The 20,514-nt window shown below is 37.7% G+C and overlaps 1 protein-coding gene and 1 long non-coding RNA gene across 13 annotated transcripts in view; one reads left to right on the top strand and one right to left on the bottom strand.

Moving 5' to 3' along the window:
- CTNNA3 (catenin alpha 3) overlaps nucleotides 1–20,514 on the top strand; it is a 523,550-nt gene that overhangs the window by 418,824 nt on the left and 84,212 nt on the right. For 11 of the 12 annotated variants that reach the window (XR_005821804.1, XM_040564586.1, XM_040564587.1 and 8 more), the window contains one exon: nucleotides 5,831–6,012. Coding sequence is in view for 10 of the 12 variants with exons in the window: in XM_040564586.1 (XP_040420520.1) it covers nucleotides 5,831–6,012 (182 nt within the window). In the remaining 2 variants the exon portion in view is untranslated. Of the gene's footprint in view, nucleotides 1–5,830; nucleotides 6,013–20,514 lie in introns of those variants that run through there. The other variant, XR_005821805.1, reaches the window with a different exon arrangement.
- On the bottom strand, nucleotides 13,133–16,684 carry LOC121073578. Its single transcript, XR_005821819.1, has 3 exons — nucleotides 16,663–16,684; nucleotides 16,204–16,318; nucleotides 13,133–15,102 (listed from the first exon to the last, which is right to left on the bottom strand). It is a non-coding gene; the product is annotated as an uncharacterized LOC121073578 (long non-coding RNA).

Below are 20,514 nucleotides of genomic sequence, written 5' to 3'. Positions count from 1 at the left end.
GTTGCGTCTAATTTGTGTAATTACTCTGTAAGCTCAGTAATTTTGCTTGAGGAAATTTATGCCATCATGATCAACGTTAGTCCATTGAGGTACTTTGTGGCTTATCATACGATTTTGAGTTGAAGAGAAGGTCAAGTAAGTATTTGCCCAGTTAATTTTCAGCCTTAGAAGACAATGTGCTTTCTGAAGTCAGGAGAAAAGTTGAAGGGCTTGAAGTTAAAATATTAATGAATAGAATAGATTAGCTTTATTTTAAATATATTTGTACAGGTTGCATGTTCACATTGAAGAATACGTGAAATATTTTAGCTTGTGCATAATCAGTCCACTTACAGATGATGAGCAAAAATGCTTTCAGACAAGCACCCACCCACGTTTTTTCTCAGAGTTCTGCAGATGGTTTCATGAATAGAGATAAAAATGTGTGAGAGTTAGATCTACTTCTATACAGATTTGTTGCATATTATGTTTGCACAAGTTTGGTGCTGATGAAGAGTTGACTCAGTTTTATATTGTGAATGAGAAAATCCACACTGAATTATTTTGCTGTTTTATTTGTATTACATCTTAAATACAGTGATCGTTAATACGTATCTAAAAACATTCAGCCTTGAAAAGACAGTCTTAACCAAATTCTCTGAGAGAATAGATATAAACATTAAGAAGACCTGCTGATATTTGCATAAAATCTTTTGCATTTGCAGTCTATACAGAGGGTATGGAAGAGTTAATCTGGAAGGGACCTTCAGAGATACCTAGTCCAACTGCCTGGCCACTTCAGGGCTAGCCAAAAGTTAAAGCATATTAATGAGGGCACTGTTGAATAAAAAAGTACCTCTTGGGCACTGACAGGCATGGGGCAGGCATCAATTTCCTCTCTAGGAAGCCTGTGCCAGTGTTTGATCACCCTTTCAGTAAAGAAGTTTTCCCTGATGTCCGGTCTGAACCTCCCCAGCACAGCTCTGTGTCGTTCCCACGTGTCCTGCCATCTGTGACCAGGGAGCAGAGACCAGCTCCTCCCTCTGCACTTCCCCTCCTTGGGAAGAAAAAGTAGGATGTGATTTAAAAGTTAGTGGGCACGTTTTATTAATTTTAACAGAATCTCTTCTAACTCTATGCTATATTCAAGAAATGTGCTTATGTTTGGCATTTATCTTATGTCTGCCTTTGTGATAAAATATTCAACTGATGTGCACAGATTTACATATGTCAGATCTACAAAGTTGTATATAACTTACAAATTTATAAATTATAACAAAAAACAATCACAGGTCACAGTTGGAAAATATTTAAAACTGATTGAAATGCATCACTGTCTTTTGAGTTGAAGAGATCTTGTTTACTTCCAACAAATATCTTTGAAGCCAGTGCCCAGCTGACTGTAGCTGGGGAGCAAACATTTAGGTGGGATGGTTTCATGCAGCTGCTGAGCCCTTTGTGGAATAAAAAGCTTAGCACTCAACTAGGCAAAGGAGGGACATGAATCTGGTCTTTTTGGATCTGTGCCATTACCTTTTAACTAAAAAATGTGAAGAGCATGTTATTTTGTATTCTTGGTTTTAAAAGCTCTGACAAGAGTCTATCCTCCGTGGTCCATCAGGGAAGTTGGGTTTATTTTCTTGGTAACATAAAAAATTGTAGAAAATCAGTGTTTTCCTCTTCTCTCCTTGCCGTTTCATGGTACTGCAACTTATAAAGCAGGAAATGTTAAATAGTTTTCAAAGGGAAGCTCTTCCCTTCGGAAAGGATATTTGGCTCACCTCTACCTTAGACAGAGGGAGTTTTTGCTAATGTAAACATCTGTTTGGATGTATTGTAAATCATTCTATTATTTCTTTTTCCATCCTTCCTCCCTGTAAGAGGTGTGCTTTTTGTTAGAGAAGAAAGAAAAATAAGAAAAAAGATAATGTGTCCTCTCTCTTAATTTTTACTGATATCTTCTACTGCGGTAAAAAAACCTTTGTCTTAGAAGTAATGAAAAAAAATCATTTTCTCTTCGTGAACAAAATAATCCTGCATTCATGTCATAGCAGACATTTAATTTATATCTTTATTTCACACGTACCCATATGTTTTCTATTTTAATGCAAGGTCACGTCTGCACTGTATGTACATTTGTTTTATTTTGTTACTGAATATGTTTTTAAAGCAGTATGAGGCAAAGGAAGCAGAAATCAAGGTCAGAATTGTAGTTTCCTTTGCCCCTTTGTTCCAGTGGATAATGTCTCATTCCAGCTGAAAGTCATTTGTGTTGGCATGTAACAGGATACTGTATGTTTGCTTTCATTAAGATGTCATCTTTCTTGTGGTTTCTAAATCCAGGCCTGTGTTCTTCAACCCAAAACAGTGTAAAAAGTAGTACTTCAATTCTTCTGATTCTGCAGCCTAACTCTTTATTTTTGTCTGTTTCATATCATTCTCTGGAAGCTCATCTTAGAGCCATGAGAAAAATGTTTTGATCTTACATGGTCTGTTGTAGGTCTTTTTTTTTTCTTGTTTTTCTTTTTTTTTTTTTTTTTTTTTTACAAAACAGGAAAAGTACTGCTTAAAACACTCAGTTACACTTTCTAATTCAGTGACTATAATTACAACATACTTAGGGAGACCTGTAATTTCCAGTAATTCATATAAATGGAAAAATTAGCCTCGTGACAGAGTGATTCAAGCAAAGATAAAATCTCTTAAATGGCCTGGTTTGAAAAACATATGCATTACATATTAAATTGATTACCTGTTATACCAATTACAAGTAATTCAGCCACTGCTGTAACTTTCCATTTTAAGTATGGTAGGTGATGTTTTGTAAACAAGAATAAACCACAAGGTATTTATTACTGCAACATAATTACAGTGTGTTAATAGTTGCCATATATAATGCTGAATTCTTGATAGTCTACCATGCAAGAGGTGGACTACTTCAGAGAGCAGGTGATAAATACAAAACACTGTGAGAGTAGTGCCATGAAGATGAGCAGTACCAAAGATCTTGGTCGCCCAGCCTGGTGTGGAATGTAAGGTATCTGCATAGAATACCAGTGCAGCCGATTTCAAATATCTATTTTTTTTTTTTTTATATGTATGCATTTAATCATTTCTATAATCATAATTCATTGCTTCTTAAGAAAAAGTTATAGTAAAACTTGAGGCAGTTGAGATTATGCTGAGGCCTCATTAGGAGGAAGAGGAGCAACAAATAAACATACATATTTATATATAAATATATATAGAGAAAAGCCTGTAAGAAAATGAAGTCTCTAGTGATCCTGGCAGCAGCCTACATGCCATTGTTGTTCCATTAGGTGGGTCTCCAGTCTCTCTGAGAGGCTTTTGGGTAGCAAGGATCACAGGTGTAGGACTTAGTGGTCAGAGGTAAGAGAGAGCGTGTGGGAGAAAGCATTGTGTCACAAGTTTTTTGCCTGTAGTCAGTTACTTAAGTTGAGCTGTTCGGTGCTCGTGTACCAAAGCAAATACAGTCTAGATGACCATTGCTGGCTGCAAAAAATTAAAGAAAATGTGGGATAATCTTTCAAATACTGCTTTACCTCAAGTTTCAGATACAAATCTGAAACAAAATATGAAAGAAAGAATTTACTATGGGATTTGCATTTAATGTTTTCACATGTTGTTTTTATAACATGCTTTTCTCAGCGTCCCTCCAAACTTTCGTATATATTTGCAAAAATTTAAAACAAAAAGAGCTCTTAAAAAGGTCAGAAAAACTTGATGAAGTTCTTAATTAAATACAGAAAGTATTTTGAATTCATAGAACTGCCTTTTCTTTATCTTGGTGTGGTTATCATGCTTCCAAAGGCAGTATACTCTATCTTGTGATTCGAGTGTTTTCCCTCTGTGGGTACGACAACTCTGATGTGACTTGCTGGATTGAGTCCATCAACTTCTAAAATTGGTTAAGAAACATTAGGAGCATAAGTGAAAGCTTGGTAGTCCTTTTCTAGAGTTCATTTTTGTTTTTTACTATGAATTCTAACAGTTACTTCTTTTATGCATTTAAAATACCAAATCAACTGCGACAAACCTGAGCTTTGCTTCAAATCACCTATCAGGACTTTTAAGTTTTGGGGAATCGATACCAAAGAATCCCTTAGAAGGCAGTTCCCACTGTTGGATTACATGTCTGAATTGGGAGCAGGCGAGCTCTGTTCTGGAGATGCAGTCCTGTAGGAACTGCCTCCTGTACTTAACAGCCACTTGGGGATTTAAGCTTCTGATTCTGTGGCTGCAGAGCCAAGGAAGAACATGAACTTCCTGAAACTTCTCATCCAGGGAATCTGCTTTGTACTGAATTTGATTTGGCTGACACTGGTTAGAAAATTGGCAAGAGCAGTTTTTGGTTCTGGCTAAATTAATCCATGAAATTTAAAATCACTTCCACAATAACTGCAGATTTCAGTTTACTGGCAACTGAACCACGGTTGCACTTCTGCTTGATTCCATCTGACATAAGAAATTAAACATTTATAGTTAGTTTATGTAAGTGATCTTAAATTTCCTGATGGAAATAATGCACAGTACTTAAAAAAAAAGAAAGAAAGAAATCAGGAAATTACCAATAACAAAATCCCAAACAATGACAGGTTTCATGGCAAACTTGGCAAACTGTATTTTTCTTCTGTTTCTGCTTTCATAGTGAATTTACACCATTTATCAGATCAGTAATATTTAGATAATGTGTCCTGCATAATATGAGAAGTAAAAGCTCTAAATTTTTCTTGACAGCTCTTCATGAATCAGATACTCTTTTTGGCTTATTTGTTAACTGTGTTTTGGTTTTGGCTACCTATTATTTTTGTCTGCTTCCTGGCCTGTGTGTCACAACAGGAAATGTATTTGACCCTTGTCTGGTGCAAACTGATAATCTTGCTTACGAAGAAGAATACTAGGGAAAGTATTTCCATTCTCACCATGCTGCATTTTTAGAAGTTGTTTCAGTATTAATATATTGAGTACTTCTAAAAATAAACATAATGCTTAAATATAGGAAGAATACATGTGTTAAGTGTATGTTATGATTCCATAGTCTGAAATTGCACAGAATACACCACTTCTCTAGCTATACTAAATCTTAATTTGAAACAGTTTTAGCTTGTGGAATGTTTGCAAACATACCAGTCAAGAGCTGCAGCCTAGTACAGAGCTGTGTCCTACCTGAGCCCATGTTGACTGTGGCTGCATTTGAACACTGGATATTTATTTTCCTGTTGGCATTCAAGGTACTTGTTTGGTAACTTTAGTCCTGTGCTGATTTTCTAATGTGTTAATCTGTTTCTTTATCTTCTTCAAAGACAGAAGATGCAGATTTGAACAAGCAAATCTTCACCAGTTCTTAAAATGACCCTGGGAAACCTTCTCAGAAGAGAGGGCAAGCACACTTGAAAGTTTTAGGACTGTTAAACCTTTTTCTTTGTACTCCTCTATCTGAAAATATATTGAATTTATAACCTGCATATATATCATACTTAAAAAACAAACAAACTAGGCTTCTCATTCACAGTAAAAGGATAATCTGTCAGTCATATTTTACAAAGGCTGTTTGGAAGAATTTTTTCTTGTTTCTCTGACTACATTAATACTAATGGTTTCATGGGACAGCACTGTTCGCATTCTACCAACCTAATGGTAGTGTAATGATTTTGAAATTCAAAGGTGCTCAGGCTGGAACAGTTGGCTCAGGCCACAGCATGTTACAGGTATGTGTTTAATAATACCCAGCAATTAAAAAAAAAAAAAAAACACCTACCACCACCAGCAAAAACAAAAAACCCTCCCTGACAAACAGAAGTTAAGCAAATAAATTTATTTTATATTTCAGGCTAAGATGACTCAACTGCCAGAGGCTGAAAAGGAAAAGATAGCTGAGCAAGTGGCTGACTTCAAAAAAGTCAAGAGTAAGCTTGATGCAGAGATTGAAATATGGGACGATACCAGCAATGACATCATTGTTTTGGCCAAGAGGATGTGTGTGATTATGATGGAGATGACTGACTTCACAAGGTAATTATGCAAAAAATGCTCTTCAGTACTTATAAATTTTGGAGGCCATTGTCATATTGTTATGACAGGAAATAGTAAGTTTTTAATGTCAGTTGACAGTGTCTTTACAAAGTTGAGTGGCTAAGGTAACGTAGTTAGCTTTACAATGCTAGCTGGTAGCACAGAAATGTTGGAGGGGAGGTTTGAAGTTTTAAACCATGCTTGTCCTTAAATCTTTTCTGTCGTTTTTCATTTGGCTTGTTGGAATATTTTTAATTTTTTAACACTTTATTTCTCCTCTCAATGAAAGAAAAAAAGAAACAATCATCTTGATTTTATACTGTATTTCTGTCTGTTACTCTTCTGTTTGTACCATACCATGCTGCCTAGCATGCAGTATATTCTAGTCATGCATAAAACATACTGGACAGAGCATGTCTGGTGTATACATTCAGAGTCATGCATATTTTACATTGCATTGCCTGCTATTGCTTTCATCAGAACTGTATCATGCTACTTTACTTTATGTAGCTTGGGAAAACAAAATGTCCTACAGTAGACAGCTTTCAAAACTGGTATTTTTCTCTTGATAGTATGTTCTGTGCAATAACTGTATATATGAAACAATCTTAAGTTCAGAAGCTTTTTCTGCCCTGTACTGAATATATGTTCAGTAAAGTTCATCAAATGAGTTATACCAAAGGTAAGTACTGGTTGTTGTGCTTTTTTTTTTTTTTTAAAGATTCGGTTATTAATAACATTGTTATTGATAGGCAGGTAAGGCCTTAAAACACAAGCGCTCTTGCAAGACCTTTCATGTCTCATAAAATAAGTCGCTTCATGCAAGATATGAAGAAAAATCTAAGCCTCTTGGACAGATTCTTCAGAGGTGTAAATTAAGAGTTGCATAGAGCTGAAACAGCTAGCAAAGCCAAGATCGGGCTTAGGCCTGTTCTCAGGAAGACAATTGTAGCATTTTATCGTGGTAGCCCATTTTAAATTCACCTTCATGTGAGAGAGTCAAAAAAATGTATGTTGAACTCTGTACTCCTTTTATTCTTTTTGCAGCATACAATTTGAGTTGAGACCATTGTAAAAGAAGATGTTCTGCCCTCAAGTCAGGATTTACAATTGAAGTCACCTCTCACCAAATTCTTTGAATTATTAGATTTATATTAATCAAGATTAACAAGGCCAGTTCACGTTCTTAACTTTGCATTTTTGGCTCTCTGTCGAAAACAGCATAATTTGCAGTTTTGAGTCCAAGAGCAGTTTTTGCTCAGTGTTGCAGATCACCAGAGAATCCACTGAGAACTGTGAGAAGACTGGTAGAAAAATTTACCTGAGGGGAAAACTAAAATCTACTGGGATTCTACTGGGATGAGAGAGGGGGAATCCTATTCTTTACTTCAAAGTACATTAAGGAACTCTACAATATTTTAAGATGCATTTTGATGATTCTCTTCCCAATTTTAGGAAGTACACTAATCTTTTTACTTCATGGATGTTTAGACAATAGTATGAGAAATGCAAGTATATACAAAATACTCGTTTCCTGCATGCTTGATGCATAAGTTGTAACTTCTTTGGAGTATGGCTATCCTAACAAGTCTATTGTTACGTTTCTAGGACTGTTAGTAACAGAAGCCAAGCTGTCCTTACCATATTGTGTATGCAGTAATGTCTTACTTTGGTACCTTACATAACTTCATCTCAAACTGTTAGAAAGCTGTATTTGATTATGTCCATGTATGTTTTCAAGTCAGTTCTCTTCTGAGTCATTCTGCCTGTTGCACGCTCCAAAACACTGGAATCACAGAATAGAGGTTACAGCATAGCAGCCACACCTTCCCAGAGGAAGCATATACATATCTCCCTAACCCGATGTCCTTTTGGAGGTAATTTTGTTCCACATTTTTCCACGTATTTAAAAACAATTCAGTCCTGTATTTGGGACAAACTTACAAATAAACAGTTATTTCAAAAGAACTGCAAGGTTCCTTACCAATAATGTTATTTGAGAATTGTTGGACAGCTTAGAAAAAAACAAAGTATTTTCTTACTGAGAGAAAAATACGTGCATTTGGGACTCTAGATCAATAATGTACCTAAACCTGTTTATTAGCAACACATTCAGTTTCTGTAAAAAGCAGCTTTGAAAAATAGTAACTTGAGAAGTCATACAACAGCTTTGAATCAACTGCTTAAAGAGTTTTAATGGACCTTTCTTAAGACAACTCTGAGTCATATGAGCTTGTTGAACCCTAATGTAGTTATATAAGCACGTCAGAATTCTTTGTTGCATTAAATTATATTTTCTTTAATGTCTCATATTTGTAAGCAAGTACTCTTTTGTTTAGAGTGAACCAACTGATTCACAGGCCAAGATTTTAAACTACAGTACAGTACACAGAGACACTTACAGATAGATCCTACAACCCAAATCCAAACTAGACTCTTCTTATAACCCTTAAAAGTCTACCTCCACAGAGGCCAGTTCTGGTCTGTTCTCTTCAATTTAGATATCACCCATCAATAAAATGAAACAATGTCACAAATATTAAAATCTATATATAAAAGCAGTGAGTTAAATTAATTGACTGCTTTATGTCTATACAGATTACTTCCATAAGTTATGTTTGCTTAAAAGCTCAGTCACAGAGCTATCTTCAATTTAAAGGACGAAAACTCATTCACTGCAGAGGCAGAAGCTATTCCTTTAAAATAGCGCATTCCCACACAGCAGTCTCTGCTGAAAAAGTGGAAGCTCAAACCAGAACAAATGACTCCTACTTTGAAACTGGTAGGGGGTAAATTCTAGACTGAGTTTTCAAGATATTCCTGCTCATTGTCCTCTGGCATTTCAGACGTCAGAGACTCGAGACCACAAAGGGACAGAGGTGAAACCAAGCAAGCTCTTACCAGCACTTAAAGTCTTCAGCCATCATCCTATCACACACTGTACTGTAAGATGCTGGAGGACTCTTGCACATGAGGAGAATTAAGTAATTCAAAATGACTTTGCACAAAAAAAAATGTTAATTATAAAGTCATCTAACAAGGCCAAAAGGAAAAACTACAAATCCCTTGAATCTCATCCTTACCCAGGAAACAATGCTTTCAAAAGCTGAACAAAGAACTGAAATGCTGCTTTCCCTTCCCTGTGATGCAACTGATAAACATTCTCTAGTCTCCAAAATCTAAACCTTTGGAAGACGCTCATCAAGATTAAATAAAAATGAAGGATTTGTAGTGCATTTGAAGGGAAACATAAATCTACTCAGACAATAAATGACAAAAAAGGGAAATCCACTATTTACCTGAGTAGCATCCGCTGCAACAAACACAAAATGTCATAATCCTTTATGTCTTCTGTGCTCAAGACCTTTGAATTGCAGACTAGAGAGCTCAAACCTTAAGACAAGCTGGTGCTTGCTGTGGCCTCAGCAGTCTTCATCCCTGGATGTTCATCGGGAAGGAAGTGAGAAAGCCAGCTGTGTTCTCAGGCACTGTCAGTCACCTTTGGTATAGCAACAGTAAGGGGCAGATCCAGAACAGTTAACCTATATTTTGGATAAATAAAAATGTTTATTCTACTAGACTTCATCTGGCATCAAACAGTAAGCTATAGTCACCGCGATTTTACCCCTGCCTGTTTTGCAAGTGCGACTATCAGCAAGCTTTTCACAAAATGCATCTCACTTGCCATTGGTAATTGAGACTTGTCTTTTTAAATGGCAACTAACGTCAGAGTTAATACTAGAAAAATAGTAAAGATAGCAAAATAAAGGAAATTAACATTACTTTAAAAAACAAATCTAGCAAAATCACCCTCCCCCCCCAAGCTGTCCCCATGTTATCCTTATTATAAGCCAAAATCTTATTCTGCTTATACCTGTAGTACTTACAGAGACTGCAACCCAGCATAACATTTTCAATCAATAGTAGTCTTGGTTAAGACCCCAAGTGCAGCTGCCAAATCTAGCAAATCTCCACACCTGCTAACAACTACAGTCCTGAGTGTTAATTTAGCTGCTGTCCCTCTCTAGTGTTTGCTTGGGAAAGCAAAAGAGGGGACCTAAGAAGAGGGTAGGATGCCAGTTCTGTACTTACTGGGAGTTGAAGAGACCACAGGACTAGAAGGAGAGAAAAAAAAAAGATTCCATTCCTATTCAAGTTCATCCACACAGCTCCTCATCATATCTCACTCTTTGCCCTTCCTGGTGTCCTAATTCAGAGTTACTCATGATCCTGCTAGTTTCTCTTCAACAGCTAGACTTTCCTGAAATATTATGGAGCTCCTGCATTGCCCCCTCAAATCCACTGACCTCTTCACCTTTTTCTCACCCCTCTTAGCCCTCAGATTTCTATCATTTCCATTCAGCCCCACCCAGCTTGTCTTGCCCATCCCCCCGACACCCCTAGTCTGTCACTGACAAACAATGTGGCAATACATATTTATTAATATCATCTTATTAATACAGTAATAGTACCTGCATTGCTAAAGCCCCTGAACTGATTGGATGCCATTAAATCTACAGTTCTACTTTGGGTATATATAAAAATTCCCTCTCATTGCTCATATCAGAGTATTCAGAGCTCATCATTATTTCAGTAAGCAGTTTGGGATCCTTTTGAGAGTCCACAGGCACTTAATATTTGCATCATAAGAAGAGGAAAAAAACAGCTCTCTTTAAACTTAAGCATTTCATCAAAAATTACCTAAAGATGAGAAGTTGTTTTGTCAAAAGCAGTTTTGTCCCACTGAGACATCATAAAGTTACTTTGGACCGCTCAGCTAGATGGCAAAGTAGATGAACTCTCTTAGGGTTCTATCTTGAAGCTAACTTTGACCAGAACTAATTGCATAAAGATGTTCTTTATGACGAATTCATTTCTAAAGCAAGTATAATTTAGTTGTGTGCACATATTTGCATGTGTTTTATCATACTTGTTTTGATAAACAGAACCAGTAGGATCTACTTCGTACAACATGGTAGATTAAACAGATAAGATTTTATTGTTAAAATGAACAATAGAATTGCATTAGCTGGAATAGCATAAATGTTAACTAAGATTTTGCAGTACTTGCAAGATACTGGCTGTCTTGCCAGAACTGCATGTCTACTAAGTAGTAGTCGCAGGCAGTTGTTCCCCTCCACTAGAAACATGGTCCCTCAGATACATGATGAAGTGTTGAGATACATCAAGTTAAATCACATCACATAATGCAGAATCAGCTGGTGTTGCTCATTCCTCTTGCATGTCAGAGCTTCTAAGGTGTATACAAACTCAGGTTTCACAAATAAGTGAGGATTTTTGAAGGTATTTTGAAGGCAAAAATCCCACACATCATCCTCTCCCACTTCAAAAGATTGAGTGGATTTCATGCATGGTACTATATCTTTATTTATATGACATTTGAGTGATAATCGTTGAGTGATAATTGATGGTATTCACGTGGATGCTCTTGCAGATATGTTAGTTGTAGAGTTTCAGGTATTTCCTGAGGACATATGCCAGCAAACATTTAAATCAGAAATATCATTTGCTTTCTAGTGGTCTCATTTTTTTTTAGGGCTCACTATAATTTCTTAAAAGGCAGTGTTTTTTTTAAAGTGCTGATTATTCATCCTCTGACAGATTTTTTTTTAAGTTCTTAAGACATCTATATTTGTTCTTTCATACAACTCTATTTCAAAGTGACAGTCACCTTGGGGAATGTAGTGCTGAAACCAAATGTTCCAAGCTTTGTTCTTCCCCCTAAACACAAAATTTGGTTTTCAGTCCATAGTCAAGTTATTTAGATATCCAACTTACTTGCAAGTTGAATGGATTTGATTTTTTTCTGTTCTATGCATAATTGACAAACAGTAAAATATTCAGGTATGTTTTATATATATTTGTTAGAAATTTTAAAGTCAGAATTTACTTCTGAACTGTGAAAAACTGGTTCTAAATGGATAAAGACTTTAGCTAGAGAATGGGTTAGGTGAGAAGAATAACACATACAATGTTGTTTGCTGATTTGCAGGTTAAGAAAATGTGTTAAATACTCATAAAACAATACAGTGAGCAGCTAGTGACCAAAATAATGAATGCAACATTGCTTGCTTTCCTCTGCAACGTTAACATGACAAAATGCATCTAAACCATGTGTAAACTAACTTCAGTAAGCAATTGTTAAACATTGCTCACACTGAGACCAGAGATACTAAAGGGAAAGGATAAACCAAAGCTCCTGTCAGCATCAAAGGAGGAAATGGGGTAGTTGCATATGCATGCTTACATGCATTGACTTTGTTTTGAATCTGCATTTTATGCCTCTGCCACTTACGCAGCTTCCTTCCTGTTATGTTTTCTCTGTTGTTCCTTTAAACACAGCCTTTTTACAGTTCTTTTTTCACCTTTCCTGCAAACTAGCCAGCTGCCTTCACTGTCAAAACCTTTTGGTGCACCTCTTACCTCTCTCACTACAGTGTCTCCAGTCAGCTCATAACATCCCTAATAAATACATATTCCTTTGCCACCTGCAAGATTTCATTTTTAAATACATCCTTTCTGTGCTGTACTTGTGAAGCTCCTTATTCTCATTCATATCCCTCATGGAAATGCTCCAGGTTATTGAGGATTGGAGATCAGCAAGTGTTCTAGCTTGCTGGTCTCACTTCTTATCCCACAGTCCAGTCTCATCTTGATGCTTATTCATTTGTTCCTATCCGGTTATAGAAGAAATGAGGTTGGAAGGGACCTCTGGTGGTTACCCAGCTTTTTCAGAGAGACTGATTGCTACATTAGATCAATTTGCCTCAGGGGCACATCCAGTCAAGCTTTGAAAATTCCTGAGACTGGAGATTCTATGTTGTCCAACCTCTCTGGGAAAACCTTGCAAGTCCCCTTTTTCTAACAGGAATTTTCTAGCTGCAGTTTATGTCCTACATACCTCACTTTTTTTTATTATTATTTTTTTAAACTGTGTACCTCTGAGGAAAAGGTCCATCTCCTCTATATCCTCCCCATTAGATAGGGGAATGCAGATTAGTCTCTTTTGCCTTCTTTTCTTGAGGCTGAACAAGCTTTGTTCCCTCAGCCTCTGTCCTATGCATCATGTGCTCCTGCCCTTCCTCTAGGCTCTCTTGCTGAGATCCTTCTGAACAGCAGCCCCACCACACAAGTTTCAACCACTACCTCAAATCAGTATTGCCTGCAGACTTCTGAGGGCATGTTCTGTCACCTTAACCTTGTTAAGAAAGGTGTTAAACAGTATTGGCCCCACTGTCAGTCCTGAGAAGCACCACTTAAAACAATCCATCAGTCAAAGTTTAACTCAGACCATTATGCTGCAAGACCAACAATTCAGCCAGTTTCATCCACTTCATAGTCTACCTGTCTAGCCAAGTCTTTTGATTTGTCTGCAAGGATACTGTAAGATTGCTAAAAATGAAGGTGAACAACATCTACTGCTGTCCCCACATCCACAGAATTAGCCATTTCATCACAGAAGGCAGTTGGTTTGACAGACCGCTTGTTTTAGCTGCGCTGTCTGCCTTATCATACTCCTGTCCTCAGTGTTCCATCCTTAAGGACTTGCTCCATAATTTTCCCCAGAATGGAGATAAGGCTTTTGCCTGTAGTTTTGCAGATTCTCTTTACCTTTTTGAAGATGATTTGAAGACTGGCTTGGAGTTGTCTGTTCTTTCTTGTTACATTACAAGCTCTTTGGCAGAGACCATTCCTTTGTGCTGTAGGTGTACAGGATGTTCTCCAGTGGGTCCAGGACAGTGTCAGTAGCAGTTGCTGTAATGATACCTGATGTATAGCTTCTGCATTCTTGAACATTTAATCACACATCCTGTTCCCTTCTAGTCTCTTAATTTGATTGTAAAGTTCGAAGTTATTAATGCGTTACTCAAAATAAAAAGTTTCTAAAATACAGCAGGTACTTCAGCTTCCCCTGTGAATGCTATTAAATGCTATTAACTTTCAAATTAGTTACAAAATTAAAATATAACCTAGTAACTCTTGGTTATTAAACTGCTGCATATGCAATTGCTTATGTCTTTCCTGAATTCTGATCAATGCTGTGATGCTTCTAGTTCTGGAAAGAAAATACTGATCTGTGAGTGAAGTTACAATTCCAAAGTAAGGCTTTAATGGAAAATATTGGTTTGGGGGTAAGCTAATTACATAAAATTTGCAAGAACTGTTGCACTCCTAAATCACTATTGATTGAAGCTGCATTTTGCTGATCTTGTTATTTTTCCTCCCTAATATGGGAAGGATAAGCTTTTACCCCTAAAATTGTTCACTGGGAAAGCAATTGTAGTGGGAAAATGCAAGCTGATCTGCAAAAAGAATGCAGATGTTCTGTTATTTTGAATTTCTTGCATTGACTTAGCTATATACCTTTCTACATTGTAACCATGTAGAATTATTTCACTGTTTCTCTAATTGCTAATTCTAACAATTTTTCATTTGACAGGTATTGAATTAAGAGTTTATTTTTCTAGAAAAAGATTTTTATATTTATTCATCTTGATTTAAGTAAATCTAAACAGGAAAGTAATGCTTCACAGTATCAAGCTTAATGGTTACACAGTTTTTATAAAAGCAGCAAAAGCTATTTTATTTTGACATGCAACTACCCTAGTTTCCATTTTATATTGCCAGTTCTTGCAAACCATTTTGTAAGTTCGCATTTTCCATGCAAGGAAGTCAGGTGTAGATGCAATTAACAGAGCTCAACTTGAGCTTTTTGTAGATACCAATAGGCATTCTTTTGAAAGAATGTCATGTTGAGTGAAAACAAGTCATTTGCTATTTGAAATAGAAAGCTCTTAAATTTTGTAGAAACAGGAATTACACCAAGCCTATGCTTGGTCTTTGAGTAAGAAAGCATTTCAAAGTTAACTACCTTCCCAATAGCATGGATATAACATTGCATTCATAAGGAGTGAGTGCTGCTAGGTAGCTGGTTGGAAGTCTAGAATTCTTCAGCTTAATTCTGGTGATGTTTGCTTTTGCAGTGTTTAGTTGACTCCCTGCTGGACTGTCCATAGCCATTTCTCAATCATTTCTTTTATGCCGTAGAATTCCTTGTAGGTATGGGAGCTGTGAAGACAGATTCTTAGTGCAATTACATGCTCCACATAGTAAAACTCAGAAGGCTCATTATTTAAAAAGCAAAACTAAGTTTTATAAATTTGAGACCAGGAAAATGTGCTTGTATACTATAAATCCATTGTTTTTGCTGACCTGTTAAGGTCACATCTCCTGTATGTCCTATAGTATAGGTATACGAAAGCAATATACTAGTGGGAATTTTGAAAAATATTTGAAGACCTCTGTCTTGGTATCTCTAAGTAACTAATACTTTTATGAGAACAATGGGCCCTCTAGAAATCAGTAAGAATTAAAAACTGTTTCTCTTCACTCTGTTCTTTTGGGAGAGCTCAAATTCCTTTCACTTTCAGTAATCTTACAAATAGTCTAGCACTTACTTCAGGGTACCTAGTACTTCTTGATACCAGTACTACAGTCATTAGCACTGATGAAGCAAAAAAGTGATGTGATAGAAGTGTTTATTGGCTAGGCCAGGAGGTTAATGAGGAACTAATGTTCATGCCTCACATGCATAGCAAAGCATATCTTAAAGCAAGGATCATACTCAATACAGTAATATAATGAATAAGACAAATTTGTCTATCCTTCTTAACATCCACCCAGGACTAGAAATGAGAAACTACATTAGAGCAAATACAACTTCTCAGTAAAATAGGATAATGTGATTATCTCTTGTGCTAGAAAGTTCTGTCTTTCACCTTTTAGCTTTATGGACTACTGTACTCAAGCTGCAAAGTGAGTTCAGGACCCTGAAGTACTAGCTCCTGCCAACAGAAACAGAAGTCTCCCAAGCAAGTGGGGGTTCAGGCAGTAATTTAACAGCCTCCAAGCCACTTATCTTAGCCAACTGGGAAGCCTGTAGCAGGGCAGTCTCTTGGGGCTTACAGACCAAGGAAGAACTGTATCTGTGCAAGCAGCATTAAGGACCAGCACAAGAGTGAGAGCTGTATCACCTCACAGCAGTCTAGGTTGTATTCTGCAGGCATTTTTGCCATTCAACAGGAATGGACAGAAGCAACGTTGGCTCCCCAGCAAGGAGCAGAGCACCCCAAAGGTGCCATGCAGCCATCATGCAGGGCTTAGAGTTACCTGCTCAGTTCCAGGCTTCTGCAGGGCCAGCCAGCAGTTTGAGTCAGACTGCTGAATTTCCACCCATGGTCATCTTCTTCATCGTCCTTGAGGCAGCAGGAGTGAGACCCTGAGGCTATAAGGATAAAGGCTACTGCCAGGGAATAGCAAGAGCCAGTTGCTTCCTAAGGGAGGCAAGCCTGGATCCAAAAGCAATCCCAGTGCTTGCAGAGCTTTCACTGACCAGAGGAGTTCTACAGCATCTAAACACAACAGTCAGCACAGGGTACTTATAACAAGATCCATCAGCAGTCCTAGATGAGGAAGGTGATAAAGCAGGTCTAATTTATCCAAAGAGGGAATCTCCCAAAGCCAAGGTACAGCACATGCATGAGGTCTATCCAAGAAATAAGACACTAGCAATATAGGTCCAAAGCCTGTTGAGGATAGAACTAGAAACAGAGCCAGAGGCAGACATACCTATAAATGCAGGCCAGGTCAGGGACAGAGAGGGAAGGTGAGGGTAGGACAGGGCTTAAATAGAGCTTCTGAGCCAGTGGGTGGAGTCTGTGGGAGGGGGCCTCAGGTGAGGTTGTTCAAGACTATTAAGGCCTTTTTGGTGCACTCAGGGCTATGACAGCTGCAGCTGAGGATTGTTGTTTCTCCTGTCACTTTTCTGAGTCTATTCTGATGGCTCAGGCTCTCCTAGCAGGGGAAGCCGACAGTACGGTGTCCAAACCAGATGTGATGTGATCCGTGACATACTACAGTTTGCTGTACATGTGATAATGTTTAGGGATGTGGTGGTTTTTGTAGCGTTCTCCAGTTGGCACATTAGTCAGCCTAGTTTTTGTACTTTGAGGCTTGATGCAAGACTTGCTTTTCTATTTATTTTGCTCAAGCTGTTGTTAGAAAAGAACGCCCAGAAAAGTATCTTAGAGAAATAAAGTAGCAGCATTAAAAAGGCAAAGTACCTGTCCTAACTTTTTCGCTTTAAAATGTAGACCTCTTTTTACAGAATTTATTTGCTATATTTTGCACATGCTATATATTTCTTGCTATAACACCATATGTTCAGGTTCTTTCTGAATTAATCAGCAGAAATTAGAAGCTACGCCTTTGGAAGGTTTCCAAGAAATAAAGACTGGAAACTTCTGCAGTTATCAACCCCTTCATTGGAAGTGTAGGCACGTCAGTGAGTTAATTATGACCAGAAAGTTGACATAAAATATTAGTGACTTTTTTTTGCTGGATTCATTGCTGATTCAATGCTGCGTACTTCTACAAGAGATCAGTCACATCCAGAGTATGATGTACACCAGCATTTCTCTTGACTGCTTATTGTCCGGGGTGAAAAAAGCTGATTTATGTAGTTACTGCACTATTGATCTGTCTGGTGTTTATGAAATACAAGCATAGAGTTTAAGTGTCAAAGTGGAGTTGGCAAAATTGATAGTACAGATAGTACCCTCTGGAGGTACATAAAAATCAACACTAACCATTCAAAGAAAGAGGACCAATAGTAGCCGCACATAGTTACATAAAAAAGAAACAGATCGGTTGGATGTTATTTTATGAAGTAGAAGGGAATGCTGTTGAAGCTGCATAGACTTCGTAGTGCCGGCCACCACAATTTGCAGATACTCTTCAGAGGTTTGCTCATGACTGAGATAAATTTAGTGAAGTGGTGATACTTTCTAGACTGCTGCTCCGATTGTACTGAGGAGGCAGGTGGGCAGTCTGGTGAAAAAAGAAGTGAGGAAGGCTTCCAGCAAGGGCACTTCTGTGCCATCTTTCCTCTTTAACCTTAGAAGCAATGCTACAAACTTCGTATTTCTAGAGCTTGCAGCTTCTCTGCAGGTTGGTGCATGCACAACACAATGGAAAGAATAATCTTCCACACTGTTCTATATTATCAGAAATAACTTAAAAGATACCTTCCAAAGTAGCAATCACTATCTCCTCCCTGCACAGTCTTGGATAGAAGAAATAAAGAGAATAGGAAACTCTTGTAGGGCTTTTTCCCTCGTTATGGCTGTTGTACTATAGAGTACCATGAAGCTCCCCCAGAAAGGGATTTAAGCATGAGCTGCTAGTAGATGGAGAAGAAAAAGAAAGATAGAAAGAAAGCCAGAGAGGAAGAAGCCTGTAGGGGCATGGAGAAAACAGGTTAACTAGAATGCAGTTGTCGAGAGAACGCACTTTCTTGCTCTAGTGTTTCACAGTGGACATTGCGAACTAGCAAAGAACAAAACAGGCAAACCACTCTTGCAGAGACACTTTCAAATCATGAAAATATGCAGAATTTCATTTTTCAGTAAAGATGGTGCCAGGTAGAAAGGACTTGAATTTTCAAAATGTTTTCCATGGTTTCTTTATCAGACTGTAAAATGTCTTTCATGGAGTAAGCCACATTTTCCAATGTGTGCACCCAAAAAGCAGGTTTTATGGGGGTACCCAGCCATATCCAAATCAGCTAGAGCTTCTACAAACTGCGTGCCTGGATGTGGTTGTTTTGTATAGCAGAAATAATTTATAAGGCGGGTAGAGGAAGCATGGTAAAACATTGAATATATGACCTAAGTCCTTCTTAACAATTGTTTTACTGTTATTTTCCTCTCTTCCCTGAACTGAATTATAGACCAGTTGTTTGACTTAATAAAGCACTTCACAAAGCACTTAATAAAGTCACCCTCATCAATATGCAGATGAAACCTTGCTTGCTTCAGAGAGACACAGCCTTCATCTTCATAAAACCAGTTCATCTATAGTCTTTCTTCCTCCCCCTCTGCACCATACCAAATGTCTGCTTTCTTCTGAATGATCAGTCCACAAGACAGTGTTTCATTTGAACTTCTGCTTTCTTTATGGCCAAGAGTCAAGCTAGGACAGGGTCAGCATTCAGTAAAACACAACTGTTTCAAGAAGTTGCAGAGCTACACCCATTCTTACTGTAATTTCTGTGCATTTCATTTTATTTAGTATCTTTGTAGTTTATTTTCATTTTTTGAGTATGCGTACTAAAGAGAAAAACTGTTCAGAAATGCTTACCTTGGGAGCATGCTGAACAGCAGAAACAGTACTCAACTGCTGTGTTTTTCTGCTAAAAATAGAATTGGAGACTGTTCCAAACATTTTCAATTAAACTAGGACCTTTTGGGGTTCACACAGCCTAGCAATAGTTTCAGCACTTCTTTCTTCAACAGCATACAGCATTTTTAACCACATTTTTTATCCACTGACTGGAGATTTTTGTTTTGGTACTCCTGGGGATTAGATTTCTTTCTCCTTAAAATGTTGCTGATAGTGGCGTGGCGTTCATTCTTACAGTATACCTCAATCCTGATGTAGTACAACTGTTCGTGAAAGTCAGTGGGCAGTTTGGCTTCTCTGTCCCACTGTATGCTTGACACCTTTGAGGCATAACACTGCAGGGCAGAGGGAGACATGCCCATACCACAAACTCCTGACTGCCTGACATCAGCTGAGAGCAGGTTTCAGCTTTCTTATTATAAAGATGGCATTTCCCTTGTCATGCCCTCAGTTCTGTGTAGAGACATACCATCTGGTTTGCTTGAAAGAAAGTCAGATGGGAAATGGTGGACAAAGCTTGCATTTGGATGGAATGGCTTGTAGTGCTTGACTTTCTGAAAGCCAGATGGCCACCAGTTGGCATTATTCAGTGAGGCTGTGTTCATAGCAATGCAGCAGATACTTGACTGCTTAGAGGTTGGTATCTGGGGATATGGAGGGTGTGTGACCTTAATATGAGTAAATATTGTGACAGGTATTTTGGAATGTCCAGGTCACATACATGTACTTCACCATATGCCCAACAGCAGTAAATTCTTTATTGAAAGATTGCAACTGGCTGTTAACCTGGGCTTGTAGAAGATAGTAAAGGCGGAAAAGTCTGCTTCAAATATCTGCATTATAGATCGCAAATGTATGATCTTCTTGCACTATATTTTTGCATACTTGTCTCAATCATGAACTGTTAAGATCATCGGAGATCAGATGATTAAGATCATCTTAATGTCAGCAAGTAGTGGATCAAACGCATCCAGTAGTTCTGTGTCATCTGTGATGGCAGAGGAAAGTGGTGACACTGTGTGGTATAACCTGCACAGGTGAGAGTGAACAGTCGGAGTCTCAAAGCTTAGCAGGGTATCTTCAATCCACGGTAAGCTTATTGAAAAGCTATTGTTTAAATATACTTGCTCTAGTAATACTTACTTCATTATGATTGAGATAATCCCTGTCTGCACCTCATTTATTCCCCTAAAAGAAATAGCTGATACTGTCATTGAGGTTGTTGTTAGATTTATGGGA

Source organism: Cygnus olor, chromosome 7, assembly GCF_009769625.2.
Source record: "Cygnus olor isolate bCygOlo1 chromosome 7, bCygOlo1.pri.v2, whole genome shotgun sequence".
NCBI lineage: Eukaryota > Metazoa > Chordata > Aves > Anseriformes > Anatidae > Cygnus > Cygnus olor.
The sequence above is the reverse complement of the archived record's forward strand: the minus strand, read 5'-3'. Positions and strand labels throughout refer to the sequence as shown.